Source organism: Podarcis tiliguerta (assembly GCF_965153285.1).
Source record: "Podarcis tiliguerta genome assembly, chromosome: 9".
NCBI classification, from domain to species: Eukaryota; Metazoa; Chordata; class Lepidosauria; order Squamata; family Lacertidae; genus Podarcis; species Podarcis tiliguerta.
This window is the reverse complement of record NC_139542.1, coordinates 52,651,118-52,671,408: the sequence shown is the minus strand read 5'-3', so window position 1 is coordinate 52,671,408 and position 20,291 is coordinate 52,651,118. Positions and strand designations below refer to the sequence as shown.

The 20,291-nt window shown below is 41.5% G+C and overlaps 1 protein-coding gene across 5 annotated transcripts in view; it reads right to left on the bottom strand.

The window, feature by feature from the left end:
• Nucleotides 1–313: 313 nt before the first annotated feature.
• The window catches only part of PDGFRA (platelet derived growth factor receptor alpha), a 57,545-nt gene continuing 37,567 nt past the window's right edge, over nucleotides 314–20,291 (bottom strand). For all 5 annotated transcript variants that reach the window (XM_083458076.1, XM_083458077.1, XM_083458074.1 and 2 more), the window contains exons 13-23: nucleotides 19,387–19,491; nucleotides 16,843–16,953; nucleotides 15,996–16,149; nucleotides 14,598–14,764; nucleotides 11,412–11,527; nucleotides 11,024–11,146; nucleotides 9,644–9,755; nucleotides 8,821–8,920; nucleotides 7,513–7,618; nucleotides 6,692–6,927; nucleotides 314–4,942 (exon numbers count right to left, since the gene is read on the bottom strand). In XM_083458076.1, the coding sequence (XP_083314202.1) occupies nucleotides 4,795–4,942; nucleotides 6,692–6,927; nucleotides 7,513–7,618; nucleotides 8,821–8,920; nucleotides 9,644–9,755; nucleotides 11,024–11,146; nucleotides 11,412–11,527; nucleotides 14,598–14,764; nucleotides 15,996–16,149; nucleotides 16,843–16,953; nucleotides 19,387–19,491 (1,478 nt within the window). In that variant the 3' untranslated portion in view covers nucleotides 314–4,794. The remainder of the gene's footprint in view (nucleotides 4,943–6,691; nucleotides 6,928–7,512; nucleotides 7,619–8,820; nucleotides 8,921–9,643; nucleotides 9,756–11,023; nucleotides 11,147–11,411; nucleotides 11,528–14,597; nucleotides 14,765–15,995; nucleotides 16,150–16,842; nucleotides 16,954–19,386; nucleotides 19,492–20,291) is intronic.

The following is a 20,291-nucleotide window of genomic DNA, read 5'->3' as shown; positions in this document are numbered from 1 at the left end:
TTATGATGCTGATTTATAAATAAGAATATGATTTCTTAAGGTGATTATAGATAAAGAAGTGATTATGGGAATGCGAAATATATGTTATAGGCTATAGGGATGTCAGAAAGAGAGGTAGAAGGAAGTCAAAGCTCACTTTGAGCAAATAAGATGTTGTGAATATGTGTATTGAATTAAAATGAAATATGGAAAAATCCAATAAAAATTATGATAAAAAAAGAAGAAGAGACAAACTGAACTGAGACATGCCTGGGAGTGGCCTGCTTGACAGGAAAGGCCCTGCTCTGAGCCAAGAGTAAAAAACCCTCTTAGGTATCTTTAAATTATATATCATTTATTGAAATATAAAGATCTTAATTTACATGGTTTTTTAAAAAAGACAAAAATAAGAACAGGGGCACTTGTATTACATTTTGTACCTATGGTCACTCATTCCAACTGGTTCTTCTCAAACACTTCACAATACCACCTTTATGGAAATTCTTTCTCGCTTTTCTTTATCATTCTAAAATATAAATTTTGGACATTTAAAAGTGCAACAGTTAGCGTGCCTGTGGAGTATATCACAGTAAAAACAAAAAACAAAAAATTATAAACAAAGGCAGTGATACAGCTTGTCATAAATGTTTTGGCAGTACTCTCAAAGTTGATATAAAAATACATATATACATATTGATGTATAACATCACCTTATCTTATGTCCCTCATTATATCATAGGACTGTTTGTACATTTGCAGACCACATTGTAAGGAACAGGGCCATTCAAAATGAGAAAGTTGTGTTTCACAGGCAAGGTTCGATTGTCATGATACAAATACAGAACAGACAAAGGCTGGGTATTTCTTTTCTGAAAGCTTCTCAAAACTGAGCCACAGAGAAATAGTCACTAAGATCCAAAACAGGCTTCCTCAACCTTGGCCCTCCAGATGTTTTTGGCCTACAACTCCCATGATCCCTAGCTAGCAGGACCAGTGGTCAGGGAAGATGGGAATTGTAGTCTCAAAACATCTGGAGGGCCGAGTTTGAAGAAGCCTGTCCTAAAACAAATCATCAAGACAGTAACAAAATCCAGGGTTTTTCCCCAGGCTAATATTGAAAGACTAACATTGCAATCTTATATAGGTCTACTCAGAAGTAAGTCCCATTGAATTCAATAGGGCTTACTCTTGGGTAAGTGAATACAAGATTGCAGGCCTTAGTCTAACAGGTACCTCCTCCATTAATGTGTTGCCTTTGTAAAGTTTTCTGATGTGCAGTCCATTGCGGTGTCAGGAACTTTTCATAGGATTATAAATCTAAAAAAATATACTGCATATTTTGGTCCACAACTAGAACTTGGTCCCAATCCAGCTATAGTTACCTTGCCCAAAACATGTTGGGCATAACTAACATGACAAAGTAGGTGGCGATAAATGTGCTCATCCATGTTGCAACATAGACAGGAAATTAAAATGGAGCCCCATCTATGACATGCAGTATGGGCAGATGTGCATTGCAATGGGATCTGTGTTCACCTGAAGCAAGATATTCGATTAGCATGAGTTTGTTTTGTGAGATACATAACAAAAAGTACAATAAGAAAAAGAAAAACCAAGGTACGAATTATTGTAGCTTATTCTTTAGTGGCCAGTGAAACAGGTAAGCCTGCGAAACATGAGAAGACCTGATCCGTGTGCAGTAATGCAAAACACACACACGCAAGTAAGGTGTCTGCAATTTCCATCCATTGCACCGGCACATTTGTAATAAATTGGATCTAGCAGAGAAGAATATCTCGAAGGCTTGGACTTACTCATTTGGCCCAAGTATTTGCACAGATTTATACTGGGCCCATTGAGTTTTGGCTTTCAGAACCTCAAATAATTATTTACCACAGATATCCCTATGTGCACAAGGAAGCACATCTAAGTCCCATTAATTTTAATGGGATATGGTTCTGTGCTTATTTTGGGAGATCAAACTGAGCTCTTTTTCGCTCGTTCCACTGAAGCATCACTTGATGCTTCATGTTTAAGTTGTAGTTAGTTATTTAGCATCAAGAGATGGCTGTGTACTTCTGAGTCTGGCGCAAAGCATTGATTTACACTGCATTTTTAATCCTGCTAGGTGCTCATCAACTGCTGTGCAGCTTAGTTCCAACACAGCACTGTCTCTAGCACACGTTGCCTTCATCTGTTTGTCCTTTAACTATCACATCAGTAAAGTATGGAGCCATAGCTGTAATGGTAGGTAAGCCTGCGAGTTTGGCACAGAGAAAGTTGTATTGCTCAAAATGGTTGCTCACCACTGGCCAATTGCTACCCTGTGCTGCTCTTAGTGATATCATAGGAAATCCAGAAAGCATCCACATTGGGCTGCATTTGCACAAAGGAAATGCCAGATCAATTAATTTCTACCGTCTGGTTTCAATACCAGGAACTCAGCTATACAGCTGCAAATAAAATGTTTTAAGCGTGTTTTAAGTGTAATATACAATGTGACACTAGATGGGGATGGTGAGCCTTATGGAAAATTCAATATATTTTTTAAAATGCTTTTTAAAAAGCATTTTTTAATATGTGTGTAGATTCCACCCAGGTCTGAGTCTCGGTATGCTTTATTATAACTACACAGAATATGCCAATAATATGTCAAATTCCTTTTTCCCCACCAGTGAGCAACTGTTGCCTGCCACATACATGTCTAGGATTAAGGAACAGGAATTTTTGAGCTAATGGCACAACCCTTTTGCACGTTTACCCTGTGACATTTCTTTTTAATGAAACTCAAGCTCTGGATTTATGAAAAACATGGAATTTGTGTGCCATACTTTCATGCTCCCTGTATGACATAGACTGATTCCAGTTCATGATTTCCACAGACTGTGACAAAATCACAGCCTAGGGCTGCAACTCTATGCCCACTTAGCTGGGAATAAGTCCCATAGAACTGAATGAGGCTCATCCAGGAATGCATTGTAAATCGTCACAGAAACACTGTCAGACACATTATATTCAGATTAAGGAAGGACTGATCTCAAACTATTGTGTGAGAATGACTGAAAGAAGGATCAGCAACTGCTTGGGGCCATTTTACACATTACAGAGACAGATGTGCCACTTGAATACACACACCACAGAGGTCACAGCCAATCCTATATTTTAAATGTATTTCCTTCAAAAATGCAACGTTGTTTAGAAACAATTGCTTCACTCCCAATTCAGTGCCCATTGGTGTGGATGGAAAAAGACTCTTTACAGTCATACCTTGGGTTACAGTCGCTTCAGGTTGCGTGTTTTCGGGTTGCGTACCGCGCTGAACCCAGAAGTACCGGAACAGGTTACTTCTGGGTTTTGGCCCTTGCGCATGTGCAGAAGCACTAAACCGCGCTTTGCGCATGCGCAGAAGCGCCAAATCTCAACCCGCGCATGTGCAGGCGTAGCGCTGTTCACAACGTGAGCATCCGCTGTACTTGTTAACGTCCAACATTATAGCTAAAAACTTGACAAGGGCAAAAGGATCCAGTTCTATTTCTGTTATACCAAAGGTAGAACTTTTTCTTTCTTTCTTTCTTTCCAAAGTAGCTACAGACTTAATTGGAAATCTCAGGCTCGGGAAGAAGTGTCTTCAGAAAGAGCATTTGGTGCATCCAATCCATTTGTCACATGCAAACCCCAAACAAACTTCCCGATGTGCTCTTTTTCTCAACCGCTCCAAGCAGCCTCTCTATTGATTGATTAGCCACACATATTTTGTGCAATAACTTGAGGAACCTGTTTGCAAACGAAGGTTTAAAAATAAACTTCAATTTCTGAAGAGTTCCACTGAATCAAAGGAGGATTCACCAGCACATAAATTCATTGCATTAGGATAGCTACTCTGCTAAGGGTGGATGCCATAGAATACATTAGCTTTCCCTACTTCCTAAACTAGTTTTAATTTACCAAAGCCATTAACTACCAAATAGAACAGTTGTTTCTTGTAAATGTATAAATGCTAAAATGCTTTAGTTCATTAGTTTTTTTCAGTACTGTGTTTTTAAGGAAGGGCAAGGAGTAGTTATAAACTATACTTAGTGATACTGAAAACAGCAGTAGGTAAACAAATTATTCTTCTATGGTTATGAAGAGTCTCACTTGATTTACTAAGCTATCGTATAAGGTTAGAAATTACTGTAATTCCGTTTTATTTGTATTAGCTGCAAAAAAGGTAAAAAGGTTTCCTAGTACCAATTAGTTTGAGTTTCAAAAGTGGTTTTCTTTCTTTTTTTGCATGTACTTCATCTCATGTGATAGTTCAACAGCAGCTTATGATGAGACTGAAGGAAGAAAATACACAGAAGTCTTGAGTGGTCTTCTAAAAAAAAAAAAAAATGCCTATTCCACATATGCCACAAAACATCCTGGTAAGGTATTTACATAATTACATGGGTGATGTTTCACCATAGTGGAAATGTTATTCATCTGAGTTGTGAATGCCCTTGAAACACAAATTGGACTGTCCATGGCCTTTTCCTTTACCCACTCACCTATCAGAACAGCAGATGGTACTGAGATGCTATGGAAGTGCTTAAAAGCTGGTTTCTAAATGTCTTCTTGTTTCACAAATCCGGGTGAGATCTTTGCGCCCCTTGTGGGGACACTTGGGATTGCAAGTCTCGACCATCTATGTTAAAGTGGTTTTCCTTAGGGAGTCAAAAATCCATGAGTTATGTGTTGAGATTCTCTTTCTTTCTTTCTTTCTTTCTTTCTTTCTTTCTTTCTTTCTTTCTTGTCTCGCACTCCTCAAAAGATGTCCACTACTTCCTTCGGGAATTACAGGAAACTGTCCTCAACCAGTTCTGAGGAATCCATTCCAATGTCATCGATGATGTCAATATCCTCAATGGTCTCGTCCTCTCGCTTTATGAATGTGGAGCTGCTGGAACCAGTTTCGATGGCACTTTCTTCAGAAGTCTGGGAACTGTGTAAGAAGACCACAGGGGAAAACATTTAGGAACTTAAAAACACACTGTGAAGAACACATCCTTCAATTGTCTTGGGGCAACAGAAATCCTCCTTAGGAATTCATCAGAAGGCACATGCCACATAATTTTGGAGTCCAAAAGAAAAGTTCCCCAAAGAGACTCACTCTTACACAGTGGCATAGCGTGGGGGGTGCAGGGGGGGCCAGCCGCACCGGGCGCAACATCTAGGGGGGGGCGCGCTCACACTCGCAGCTCTCTGCCCCTACCTGGCTCACTCACTCTCTCTCACTGCAGTGCTGGCTGTGCGATTCCGATCCGAGCCGCCCGGTCGCCGCCCACTGTGGAGGGGAGGGTGCCAGGCATGCGGTGCGGAGAGAGAGCGAGGGACTATCTAGGGGAGGGACAGTGCAGGGGGGGGCGCAAATTACTTGCCTTGCCCCGGGTTAGGGGGCGCAAATTACTTGCCTTGCCCCGGGTGCTGACAACCCACGCTACGCCACTGCTCTTACATGAAATGCTTTAATGCTGCAGTTTTTCCAGCTCTCTATCTTTGGGGAAACTTCTCCACATCAGCTTGCTTGCTGAGGAATCCCTTTGCTTTTGTCACAGAACCACTGCTCATTGCAGAGGATTCTGGGAGCATATCCCAGGTAGCGCATTAAATTCATGCAGGTCAGCCTTGCTGAGCTTCACCATTACCATGTGTGGGACTAAAGGGAGTTCTAGCACAGGTCTACACCTGATGACAAATCTCAGGAAACAAGGGATGAATAGAGCACGAAGCTCCCCAAATCATTAATCTGAGGAAGCGTGAGAGTAGTAAAATACTATCTGGACTCCACCACTTGCTGGACAATACTGAAGATCAGATCAGCCACTAGTTCTGTGCACATAATGATAAATTATAATGGTAAAAAGCTGCCTATATTCAGCACTGAAATCATGAATCAAGGACAAATTACTTAACACGTTTTGAATCAATATTCTGGGTATGCTGCCTCGAGTGGGAAATTTGTGGGGCTTCTTCTTTGCAATAGTGACGTGATCTGCATTTCCCAAGCTACTGTCAATGTGGTTATCCTTCAGAGTTCACACTTCTCTGAATTTTGCAGAGTTCTTGGCTCAACCAACGGTACCAAAATGGTCAACAAAAATGTTGACATTTTATCATAAAAAAGTACATTTAGAAATGCATACTTTGAAGAAAAAATACATCTAGGCTTCAGTCCAGACTCCTAGTCTGCTGTGGGTGGGTGGGTGGGATTATGTAGGTGAGGTAGGGATCTTACCAGTTCCATCAGCAGAGTGGTGCCAGCAAGAATCCTCTGGCACAGAGCTCCCAGTTCCACTTGTGCCAAACTTGTGAGCAGGTGGAAACATAGTCAGAAGGATTCCCACCATTGATAACACCGGAAGACCCAAATTGGGCACTCGGGGAGCAGAGAGGGACAGATCACAAGACAACCCCACTGCAGTCACTGGCATTGCATAGCTCCCCTCCATCTTCTGCCCCAACTGGCATTTGGGGTGACAAATGTGATGCTGACTACACTGCTCTGTCATGCTTTGTGGGAAACCGTTATTTAAATATGTACGTTGTTGTAGATATTCTTTTAAGTTGCAGATCAATGTGAAAACAGTGACAGACATAAAATTAATAATGGCACAGAAATAGACTGATCCATCCAGCCCTAGTGGTTAATGATGTCAGGATTTAGGTCACAGTGAACTTTAATCAGGTGTACCTGTGCCTGTTTCTTTTGCTGAGCTCGTCTTCTGAAACAGGGTCAATATCAGGCAGGGGGATTATGTAGCCACTGTCGGCGCTGAGTCTTTGTTCATCAAATCCACTCTCCCTGTCCTTCAGTTTGTCTTCATTCTTGTAAGTGACTCCAATGTAGGTGTTGTCACAGTCCGCTCTCATGCGTGTGACAGCAGGATGGTCACTCTTCAAGAAGTCCAAGTGAATTCTCTCATAGCTCTGAAATATATATATATATATAACAAAATTGGTTGGAATTGTTTAAGGCTCTCCATCCCATACTCCCACAAAATAGGATCTTTATAAATCTCTATAGAACCTGGCATGACTTCCTTTCAATGATTTTTTTGCACATGAGCAGTGTTTTGTGTCACATGGGGTCAGAAGCATCTTTTAAGGCAGTGGGGTGGGACTTCTGACCTTCGTGAGCCTAATTAAGGCCACTAGGCCTCTCCATTTGTCCTCTGGCATGGTTAGGCCCAAACCACACCCACCTGTCCTGACATCACATGACATCAGGTGCAGGACAGAGAAAGCTACAGGGCCAAACTGAAAAGAGAGGGAATAGGACTGACGATTTGTCACCCTCTTAGGCTACATTCAAAATCTGCTGCTTGAGATAGGTCAAGCATCAAATAGGATATTATGGTGGGGTTTTCTGTCTCCACATTTTCACCATTCTCTGCAGTGTCATCATGAAACAACATTTTATTTACCCCACTTAAGAGCCAAGAGTCAATGGCACAACCAAGCAATGTCTTCTTCTGAAATCCTAGAAGCAACCCAGTTTCCAAAAGGACAAACCTTCTTGTATTCTCCAGGCAACAGGTTCTCAACTATTTCACTCAAGTGGTAAAAAGAAGGTCTTTTCTCGGGTTCACTGTTCCAGCATTTCACCATGATGTCATACCTGTGAACAGGATTGAGGCGGGAGGGAATAGCTTAATGATTTGTGACGTTTAAGCAAATTGATGACAGTATAAAGACAGACATAATGAAGGGGAAGAGAGCCATAGAGGAAGCCTAGCTTTGCAGGTGCCGTGACAAATGTGCAAACTGATGAACTGGGGATTGGCTCAGCCATCAGTCTTGCTCCGTTCCCCATGCTTCAGGTGGGCTGTCTATCCTTTTTTACTCTTAAAAGTGCCACATGACCAACCATGCATTTATCTGCATGTTTGTCACATTGCTTTAGAAAGGAAACTTCTTTTCAAGTGTTGTTGTTTTTTTGAGTGATGTTGTGGCATGATCTTGGGGTCCAATGCTGGAGATTCAGAAGAAGTTTTGGAATGGTAAATAGACTTGCCTCGTGTCCCCATTGCCAAGGAATATCTGAGCTGGAGCCCATGCCTTCAACATTTCTCCAGCCTGAGGAGGCTGGGTTGCCATCTGTAAGCTCTGATTACTCCAGCCCAGAAGCCTTAGCAGAACCCATTGCCTCCCCGGTGTCACCAGAATCGACAGCTTCTGAAGCTGGCTAAGCCCTTCAAACCCAATGGAGCTAGTTACTCAAATATTTAAATCTCGGTCTGTATTTGCTTGCCATTGAAGCCATGTTTGAGCCTCCTCCTATGTCCCTGGTCTTCCCTCACCAGAAGAGTTTGGATATTGCTTCACCAGAACCAAATCTATGGGACCCTCCAGTTGTAGTTAGACACCGTCAGACCCAGCCAGTATGGTCAACGGTCAGAGCAGCCTCTGCAGAGCCACATATTCTCCACTCCTGCCTTAATGGAACCTGACCTCTGTTTGACATTGCCTAAAACTTGTCCTCCTAGTTGTTGCCTTACCAGAACCTGAATTTGGTTGTGCTTGAGTTTGCCTTGCTTCCCTTTTATGAAAGCCTAGCATCTGATCACCCTGCTCAGGCTAGATCCCCATCTGGCTGAGACCCATCACCTGGGAGAAGAACGCATTGTAGGAGGAAAGTTAATCAGCATCATACACAACCAGGTTCTGCTGCAAACTTGAAGGCTGTGCCTCTCTGCTTCCCAAGTTAAACCTGGAGAGGTTTGGATTGAATGCTGTGAGGGCGCTTCTAGATCAGTCCAAGTGCTCTGTACATAATTTCCCTGAGGTGTTGCAGAAGAATGAGATGAAAAGAATACGTACACCTCACTGGTAGCATGGTCCGGTTTTGCCATTCGGTAGCCACTTTTAATTTTATTATAGAACATAGAATCAACCATCATGCCAGGATATGGAGTCCCACCTGAAAGTCAAGGGGAAATAGATGTCGTTATAATGTTTGTTGAAGTAAAATAAATTCTATGCATGGATTGGTTTTTTAAATGTTTAGGACCATATAGAACCTTTCAAGATTTTCTGAGAACTGCATGTTCCTCAAACCTTCTAGAATATTCTCAGTCAAGCTTTCAGATGTACATAAGGGTGAGGCAGCCAGCCAGTCAGTCAGTCAGTGAGTGAGATGTAAGAATTAAGTACAGTAAGCCTGCAACCTACGTGGGAGTTACTTTTCAGGATCACTTTAAACAGCAGGGATAAATCATGTTTGCAAACCATGCATCCAGGTTATAAAATGGGGCTACAAATGTAATTAAAAAAACAATACTGAACAAATGGGGGCACCAAGCCTATTCTTTTCCTGTGGTGAAATTTGGTTTAATCCAAGACCTGCCCTTAAACATCTCTTAGAAGAAACATTGTCTAGTGGGGGGATTTGTAGTTTGGATAAGAATCAGGATATGCAAGGTATCATCTAGTCAGGAGCATGGTGTTCCTTTCTGCCTCATTAGGGATATGACCTTCTGCTTTTTTATATGTATCTTTGTAGTCAGTCTTCTTGTTGGATTTAAACATTTTGAAGGGGTTCAGCTAGCCTCTAGCCACATGCCTTCATAGCACAATTGGCAGATCTCCAGTTATTCATTGAAGTTCCATTATTTTTATGTTCCAAAGTAATGAGGATGCCTACCAAGAGAAAATATTTCCCACAGCAGAATGCCATAAGACCAGACATCACTTAATGTTGTATACAGGTTGTCAAAAATGCTTTCAGGTGCCATCCATTTCACTGGAAGGAAGGTCTGCAAGAATACAAAAAATCAATAAGAGTAGTTACAAAACAATAATAAAAGGAGATGTTCACCAATAAATATATTTTAATTTGATTTTTAGCATATCTCAAAAGCTTGGGATGGGTAACAACATTTTAAAAATCCATGGAGATGATGATGATAATAATAATAATAATAATAATAATAATAATAATAATAATAATTTATTATTTATACCCTGCCCATCTGGCTGGGCTTCCCCAGCCACTCTGGGCAGCTTCCCAAAAAATATTAAAATACTGTAAAACATCAAACATTAAAAGCTTCCCTAAACAGGGCTGCCTTCAGATGTCTTCTAAAAGTCTGGTAGTTGTTGTTCTCTTTGACATCTGGTAGGAGGGTGTTCCACAGGGCGGGTGCCACTACTGAGAAGGCCCTCTGCCTGGTTCCCTGTAACTTGGCTTCTTGCAGTGAGGGAACCACCAGAAGGCCCTCGGTGCTCGACCTCAGTGTCCGGGTAGAATGATGGGGGTGGAGACGCTCCTTCAGGTATACTGCATCCTACATTGTCCCTGGCCACCCAAACACTACTGAGACTTTAAAATGGTTTACAGTACCACATATCGGTAGTCTTGTCTGAAGAGGTGATACAATTTTCCATATTTTGGTTTTATTTAAATAATTTCCAGTAATATTATTTAAAATAGTGTGATTATGAGCCTTGCGTGACATTTTGTCATTATGGAGGCCAGTGCCAATGCAACCTATTGACTTCCACTGAATGACTCTCAAATGTTGTTGTTTACTCTGAGTAGAAACTAATCCAGGAATAACTGGTTTGATAATTTTTTTTGCAAATACTGAAAAATGCTCCAATTGTTTTGTGAAAACTTGTATGATCTGGACAAGTAAGTGGGGGCGGGGAGAGATGTGTATCACCAATCTATATGCTTCTTATGCTATAGTAAATGCGAAGTCCTGTGCAAATCTTGCCCATTCTAATTGCAGCTCTGACAAGACACACCACACATTACTATAATTTGCCTGCAGAGAAGGAAGGGAATTCTGTGCAACAAAACCCAACTTTTCCGTAATGTGTAAAGAATGCTTTGATGCTGGTTGTGTTTGGCATGAATAGGTTGATTGGAGACACTGGATGGGTGTTTGTTATCTGAATGTCAGTTAATTTCATTACACACACACACACACACACACACCACAAGATCCCAAAGCACTGCTTGCATCAGTTTATGTTTTCTAATGATGTAGTCTAAGGTAATAAATGTAAAGGTACATACACTGCCTTTAGACACATAGTTTGAATCATGCATGATGTCTCTAGCCAGACCAAAGTCACAGATCTTCACAATTTTTCCTTGAGCCAGAAGGACATTCCGTGCTGCCAAATCACGGTGAACACACTGTGGGATGCATAAATCACATGAGTAGAATGTAGGCATAGAATAGGAACACGTAATATTTCATGTTGGAAGGAACTTCAGAAAGCATGTGTATGAAAAAAAGATTAATTGGGATACCCTGGGATAGAGTCATTCAGTATTGCAACCCTCAAACTCTAAACCCTAAAACTTTGTAGGCTGCTCTTTTATCAAACACATTTTAAAAGTTCCCCAAACATCATTTAAAGCTAGGCAATCCCTTCACCGTTTCCTTTTAGACACTCACATTTTTAGAAGCTAAGAATTCCATTCCCCGTGCAACTTGGTAAGTGAAGCTGAGCAGGTCCAACAAAGTGAGGCCTTCTGAATTGTCATCGGAGAGGAGGTTCTTCACATCTAGTTCTGAGTAGGGAAGATGAAAAGAAAAAACCATCTGAAACATGAAGGTGCATTGAAAGCATACATCGAACAGACAATCTGTTTCAGTCCATCATCTTTCCAGAACATATCTGTTCACAAGGAACTCACTTGAACCAGTGGCGTAGCGTGGGTTGTCAGCACCCAGGGCAAGGCAAGTAATTTGCGCTCCCTAACCCGTGGATTTTAGCACTCGATTTTAGCACGCCTGGCACACACACCCCCCCCACAGTGGGCGGCGACCCGGTGGCTTGGATCGGATTCGCACAGCCAGCACTGCAGTGAGAGAAGGTGAGTGAGCCAGGTAGGGGCAGAGAGCTGCGAGTGCGAGCGCCCCCCCAGATGTTGCGCCCGGTGCGGCCGGCCCCCCCCCGCACCCCCCACACTACGCCACTGACTTGAACTGAGGAAAAGTTTGTTTTTAAACTACACAGAGCATGGGCAGCCATTGTGGTGCCATTCAGATGTTGCTGAACTACAGTTTCCATTGGCCAGTGGTCAAGGATGATAGGAGCTGAAGTCCAACAATATCTGGAGGGCTTCATACTGACCACCCCTGACATCAGAGAATAAACAGATACTGTATTTTCTAGCACTGCTGCTGTCTTCCTACACATAGCCAATGGCATTCTTCTCCGCTTTCCCTGGTAGCAGCACTCCAACATCGCCTTCCAAAACATTTCTTCAAAACAAGCTGCTCACTTGCACATTTGCATCTATCAGCGATAGACACTGCCGTAAAAAAAATGGTACAAATACCAAATATAGCTGTCCTTTCTCCGCTGATTATAGACTTTTTCCAAGAAATTGTAGGATTAAAAAAGTGCCACCTACATATTATACAGCTTGTTTTTGTACTTTATTCCAGTTGTGGTTTATACCCAAAGCAATGATTTAGAGATGGCATAGTCTTGTCAACTTTTTTTATATATACATCCATTTTTGTCTCTTCTAGCCCTGCAGAATTCTCCAGTTCCTTGGTTAACTATTTGATGGGGACCATTCAATGCTATCCAAGGACCAGTGATTCTATGGGCAGTTATCCTTATTTTTGTCCTGGAAAATGATGGCAGCAAACTGTCTAAAACCTAGCTATTCAATTACCCTGTTGGCTCAGTGAAATACTAGAGTTGACTAGCGTCTTAAGCCCGGGTCTGGAAAAGATTCAGGTTCTGAGACCACAAGCCAGGAGTGACCCAACCTGTTTTGAATGCCGCAGATCAGATTTCTTAGTCAAAGGACAGTAAAAGGGATGAGTTAGCCATATGGGCCTTTCCTAACCCTCAATTTAATACTCTACAAATCATTTGGGAGTGTTCTGTATGAGGGCAGTGAGGCTGCTGGAAATGAATCCCTAACAAACAGCCCAGCCAAATGGCTCAAAATTCTGCTGAATCCAGAAAGGTATCAAAGCTACTACAAGTGCCACGTATGACACTGGCTGTTTACTAGGTATAATAATAATAATTTGGTACCATTCCGCCGACCAACCTCCTTCACATATGCAAGAATGGTCATTATGGCGCTGTGTGGTGGTGGCAAGCTGAAAGGAGCAGTCTACTTTCAGAGGATCTCTGAATTCCTGCAGCGTTTTTATTTATGGATCTTCACCAATGTTTTTGCACACAGGTGCAGCGAACCTGCTGCCTCCCTCCACCTCTTAAGGAAGCAATAGCAACTTAACCAACTGGAGGTCGAGTAAGCCCTGCCTTGTCATCCACTCCCGAAACTTAGATATAGGCCCATTCATTGATTCCGCTTGCAGAAACTCATAGTTCAAGTTTTCTTCTCCTTGTAAAACCTATCTTCTTTCAGGTTCTCAAGTATATTTGGCAGGGCGAGTTGCATTGCTGGGTGTGAGTCCCAAGGGGCCCACAACTAGGGCCAGGCGAATATATCAATTTCGATTTCTCATTTTTCCAATTCCACATCAGTTTGTGATTCTTTTTTTCAAAGGGCCTCATGAAAATCCATCAACATTTTAGTGCAAATTTCTCCCAATATACACATTTTTTAATGAAATCTTGCCCAATATGCATATTTTTTGCACAGCTATTCTCCCCAACATAATGCATTGTTTATGTTATTTTCAGTAATATATGCACTTATATGCACATTTTACCCCAGTACATGCATTATTGTGTGCATTACTTGGTGGGAGAATTGCACTGCAAAATTCAGTGTGAATTTGGAAGGTTGGCTGTGTTTGTTATTGTACTTATCCTAAACTTAACCTAATGCAGTGTTTATAAAAAATATTGTTAAAATACAATAACAATCATGTAATGTTTATAAGGTTTTTATTTGTTTATTTTTTACACGGGTATATCTTAACAATTTCCCCCCATGTTTTATCTTACCTTGTGAACTTGTAATTTTATACTGGGTACAAAAATCCACCTTTCAACGTAAACCAAATCAAGTATCTCCTCCATCACTACCCACAACAACTCAGTTTACTTTTGGACTCTGCTTATTTAGATTAATGGAAATAATAATCTAATGATTTATTTTCTGTGTTAAAGTTTTCAGTTTCGAGGAACCAAAGCAAAGTCTGAATAAAAACGCCTTTCGCAACAAGATAAACGTGAGCTACAATTTTATGCAAGAGGAATCAATAAAATAGCAGTACTGGATAAATGCAGTTGTCACAGAAACATTACAAGTGCATTCTACTTCGAGAGGATGTATTTATTTATTTATATTTATTTATTTCCTCCCCCTGCCACTCTGTGCTGTCTTTCAGGGCAAAGCTTCCCCATGGGAGCTCGTGTACATAGTAAAAGCATAAAAACAGAAACACCTCATTACAATAGAACTAAATCAGCAACCTAAAATATGGCATGGACTAGCTCCACACTCCCATAAAAAAATCAGTGAAGAGGGAAACAATGCAAAAACTAGCAGCAGGAAACCATTAAATAATCAAACTCAGCTCAGCATCTCACTTAAAAAGCAGATAAAAATAAGTGGTGTATCACGTGGGAAGCCTTCCATGACTACTTGGGATTAAGGCAGAATGTTAGGTTTATATTAGAAAAGCACCTTAACTTACCTGACACATATTTTTTCTTATACGAAGCAGGCCTATCATACAATGACCTTTGGATGTCAGAATATTTCGACCTGTCTTTCCTTTCTAGCATCGGCACATACTGCATCGTCTCTGCTTGTTTCATATCCATATATTCACCATTGTTTTCAAAGGATAGGATTACATAGCTGGAATGAAAGTGCAACAGCAACACAGAGAAATAAGTTTATGGTGGGGATTTGTGCCACATTCATAGAATCATAGAGTTGGAAGAGACCACAAGGGCCATCGAGTCCAACCCCCTGCCAAGCAGGAAACACCATCAGAGCACTCCTGACATATGGTTGTCAAGCCTCTGCTTAAAGACCTCCAAAGAAGGAGACTCACACCACACTCCACATTCATCTCTACTCACAAAACAGAGTAGATATACAGTCGTACCTTGGATCTCAAATGCCTTGGCTCCCAAACAAATTGGCTCCCGAACGATTGAAATCCGGAAGTGAGTGTTCCGGTTTTCGAACTTTCTTTTGGAAGCCGAATGTCCGACGGGGCTTACGGGGCTCCCAATTGGCTGCAGAAGCTTCCTGCACCCAATCAAAAGCCGCACTTTGGTTTTGGAAGTCGAATGGACTTCCGGAATGGATTCCGTTCAGCTTCCAAGGTAACACTGTAGTTATAATATGACCCTTTCTCTCAAGATTAAGAATGACCTGAAATTTCTCAGAAAAGAAATTTCTATCAAATTTAAAAACTTTCCCAGTAGTATTCAACTAAGTTTTGATCAGAGTGGACCCACTGAAATTCACAAGTAAGTTAGGTGCCTTAATTTCAACAGTTCTTTTCTTTGTTGAATTGCAGTCTTCGTTTTTTTTAAGCTTCCCCTGAATTGTTGGATAATTTCAGCCTTTCTTCTAGAGCATATTTGGTGGGAAAGACAAATTTTGCCACCCATGAATTCTGGGTGCAAAGGTGGATCTACTTTAATACTGTTGTCGGGAAATTAGTATTTACTCAGAGCAGACCTACTGAAATTAATTGACCTCATTTCGCCATATTAGTTAATTTCAATAGGTCTATTATGAGTAAAACTTAGTTGAATACTAAGTGGGTTTGATGTCTATACCTTCCAGTTCTCCTCAGCCTATTTCATCTTCCAACATGAACCCACAATAGTGTTTCATTCAACATTAAACAAACCAACATTTTCCAGGGGGAGGGAATTCTGAGAAAAACTGCTGGACAATTTCACTGCCCCCCCCCTTCATATTTGGCAAAATGCCCCCCCCCCCCAATTTCACATCAGATTCAACTTTCTTGCCATCACAAAAGGTACATGACCTACTGCGCCCCACTTCCCAATTCTATGCAACTTACCCAAAGAAAGAACCATTTCCAGACCTGAAAAATAAACCCTACCTCCTAGTGCTTTCATCAGCTGAGTTCATCCCAAAGATGTCCAAGTCCTTCTTGGGCTTTTCAGGATGTCGATTCAGATAGTTGTCCCTGTTTTTATGCAGGTAGTTCACCAAGTCTCCATAAAAGCAGTATTCCGTTATGATATAAATTGGACCTGGTGGAGGTGGGGAAAAAAGGGCAAAAAAATGAATCAAAAGGCTTAGCCTCTTGCCAGGGTCGTCTCCACAGAATGGTGAGGTCAGGTCTAAAATCAGCAAGAAGCTCACTCTCCCACTGTCTCAGAAATGGCCTGACAGAATTCCTGGGATGCATGCCCCACCTTTTGAGATTAAAGCAGGCTCTTGAGGGTCCTTGCCTGAGGGCCCTCCAAATCCTGGAGCCAGGAAATGCATTTCAATTAATTCCCAGCTATGGTCTGAGCTTTCCTGCATTGACACCTATAAAACCCTGTCCTGTAGGGTTGACAATCTGAATAAGGCCTTTGCAATTCATGGCCCATCAGCTGTGAATTGTGACACGCCAGACGCACAAGAACCCTGCTGTTTTTAAGGTCCAGGTGGGCTGTGTTTGGCTTGGTGGGTCACAGATTGTGTAGGCCTGATAACCTAGATGCTATGATGGCTACAGCAGGCAGATGTTTATACGATGTGGGAAAATAAGTATAGATCAATTATGGTGCAATGACTCTCAGCAGCCATCTAGTCTAGTAGCTACCTTTTGACCTGGCAAATTATGGAGTCTGCCTCCCTGTCTGAATACTAGGTCAGTGAGAGCAAGCAAACAGAACATCAAGGAGCCACTCAGTTCCTTATTTCAGTGGTGTGAGAAGACTCTTAACCAAACCTACCTGACTTTGTACAGGCTCCTAGCAAGTTCACTATGTTCAAGTGGGGTCCAAGATGGGTCATTATCTTTAATTCAGACATAAGAGCCTGCTTTTCGCTGGATCTCGCAGTGGCTGTTGGAAAAATGAATAGAGCAGCTAATTAGAATTTGCATTGAACAGATAAGATACAAAGGATAATAAAGTGATAAGATTATACATCATTACAGTAACATGCTGTTAATTATGGTCTTATGATTGGGTTTTTGTGAGCAAAAAGTATTGTCAGGGGTAAAAGCTGCTGGGAAATAAAATAATTATACATAGACAGTAGAATCTATGGATCTTGTACTCAGTTCAATGAGACTTACTCTCAGGTAAATGAGTATAGCACTGCAGCCTAAAATGATTGGTTTCTCAACTAGAAGGCATGTATTGTATAACAAACAAACAATGGTGCATTTGTATGATGAGGATTCATTTTTAATTCATCAAACTGGGTCAATTTCTGAATCAGCTTATGTTAACATGAGCCTAATTTCAAGATAAACCAATTTGAACTTGCTTGGGTTCAGTCTGGTTTGGTTCAATTGCACCATTTTATGCCAGCTTCACATTTTTTAAGTTACAGATTGTTCTCTGTTCTGCTACTACCCGTGTCAAACCTATTACATTGCAACCTCAGGGTTTCGTTAAAATGTTATGGGGTTGGGAGGAACAGCACAGAAACTCAAAATCACACTGAACGCTAATTTTTTAAAAAATTTTGTTTCTATCAAAGCTCCCGCCTCTTCCTTAGCCAGAGTGCACAGCAGCAGCCCACAGCAAACCCTTCCATTTATTTATAGGATCCACTTGCACAAGAAGTGGGCACAGATGGTGAAACATGTTATTTACCATTAACTTAAAGAAATGTCAACTAAGTAAAAGTCTTAAGAACATGAGAAGAGCCCTGTTGGATCAAACTAAAGGCCTATCTAGACCATGATCCTGTTTCTCACAGTGCTGTAGCTACAGGGGGAGGGCTTTTTTTGCCCCGGGTGAAGTCTCCAGAGGGACACCATTGAGGTTCCCATCCTATGTGTGTACGCAAAAAGTGTGTGAGGGTGATGCCAAACTGGGTCTTTGACCCAGGTGAAATAAAGCCTAGTTTCGCCCCTGGTCAACCACATTTCTTTGGGAAACCTCTGCACTCTCCTGCCCTTGAGCTCTAGAATCTGATATTCAGAGACTTACTGCTGGGATCTTCAAGGCGGCATATAGCCACCATGAGTAGTAGCTTGTATTCTGGTCCTATAAAGGCATACCTTTGAAGTAGACCCATTGGCTTTATCCCTGGCAACTTCTAGCATTAAGGTCTCTGAGGATCACAGCTTCTGATGATTCTAAGCATCGTGGACAAGTTGCAAAGGAGCTGTGCATGTGTGTATAAGTAAGTCATGCATGAAGACAGAAGTGTGCTTTGTAGTCTTAACTGAGTTTGCCTCCCACAGTGAAGGGAAGCTTCTGATAGCTTTTTACGGGAGTTTTAAGACAGTGACACCCACTCCAGTAGCATGCATGACTTTCTTACAAATGCCTCAGGGGGTGCTTTGAATTCTACCCATTCACTTTGGGGTTAGTTCTGTTGAAATCAATTGAATCTACTTCCATTCCAAGCAAATATGCTCAGAATTGAAGCACTGCTTTGAAGCAATGAATAACATTATCATGCTAAGCATTGCAGAATATGGCAAGGGCAAGGGAACCAGCGGTCCTTCAGATTCTGCTGCACATCCCATAGTTCCTGATGGGAGTTGGAATCCAACAACAGATGGAGGGCAACTGGTTCTTTGGTCATGGAATGTTTAATCAGCCCAAGGCCTGGTTACTGAGAAATGTTATCACTTGGTGCCTAAAGATATGTAATGAAGGCGCCAGGTGAGCCTCCCTGAGGAGAGCATTCTGCAACTGGGAAGCCACTGCAGAAAAGGCCTGTTCTCATGTCCTCCAGACATCTCATGGAGGGGACCACTCGAAGGAGGTTCTCATATGATGCTTTCAGGCTGACCAAAACAGTTTCTGTGCCAGAAGCGGGCCTAAACCAGGTTTACACAACACTTGATTGTAGCAAAACGTCCAAGTCATTTACAAGAAAGATTAAAATTATCAATAAAACAGTTTAAAAAACCATTACAGGTGTTTAAAATATTCAAGCACATCAACATGAACATTTTTGGGTAGGCTTCCCTAAACAAAAATGTTTTAAGCAGGTGCCAAAAAGTGGGTCCTTCTTGGAAGGGAGCACCAAAGTGCCACCACACTAAAATATCAATTTCTCACAGCTACGGAATGTGGTACATTTCACAGTGCCATCTCCACAGATTGAAGCAGCGGAATGGGCACAGTGGCAGTAAAGGCATAAAAGCAGACACAACTTGGTGGAATCAAAAGCATCCAGAAGGAAAACTGTCATGGTAAATATCATGCCCGTTAATTTTGCTTTTAAGTTCTAATCCAGCCATTCTCACGATTTGAGATGAGCCCGAGAGATGGATTGGAGTACTTACAACCTGAAGAAACACTTACGCTTCAACATTTTCACAGCCACCTTCATCACAGGCTGTGACCTGCTTAATCCATAAGCAGTTCCTTCAACTACTTTCCCAAAAGCTCCAGAGCCAAGGATTCGTCCTGTAAACAACGGAGTGTTGCTAATTACTGAGAGGCAACCTATCATATCTTACTTCAGAGCTTCTAGCATTCTTGAAATCCTGCTGCTGGCATGCTGCTGGCTTCCGTTGTCCATCTGATTTCTAAAAACACATGATGAGCCAGTTCCTCCAACTGAATGAATGGGAGATACCTACTCACATGAGAAATCTGAGCATGTATCAGAGTTCTGACACCCATTTCTTAGACTGAACCCATTTATTCTACAGCCTTACAACATCATGATTCCAAGACAACTCCATTGACATTAATAGCATTGTTCTAGAGTAAATCATTCATAAGCAAACAGCTTTGGTCAGTCAAATGCAGTTTGGTTTATCTCCTCCCAGCAATATTGTATTAAATGCTTTGCTTAAACTGGGCTACATTTGAGTCTTTGGAGCAGTTGTTTTCAAAATATGCCCCAAGAAATGAAGCAGATCAAGGATCCCTCAATGAGGAGATTAGTCTAACAGTCTATAACAAAGACATGGTAGCACCCTGAACAGCTACAACATCCAGAGTTAGCTGACAATTAAGTCTGGCTGAAAACAAAGAAGTTTAAACTGATTTTGTAAGACTTTGTATTTGCAAGAAAGATCTGTCCTAGCAGGGTCCTCAATGCCACCACTTTCATTTAAAAGGGCAAGTTTCTGCACCTCATGGTTATAGAGAAACCTCTGAAAATAGGTGGACAGCTTTTTCAGAGTGACAGATTGGGGCTCTCTCACTTAGCAAAAGTTGTGGCCCTTCTCAATTATTATACCACCTGCAACCCATTT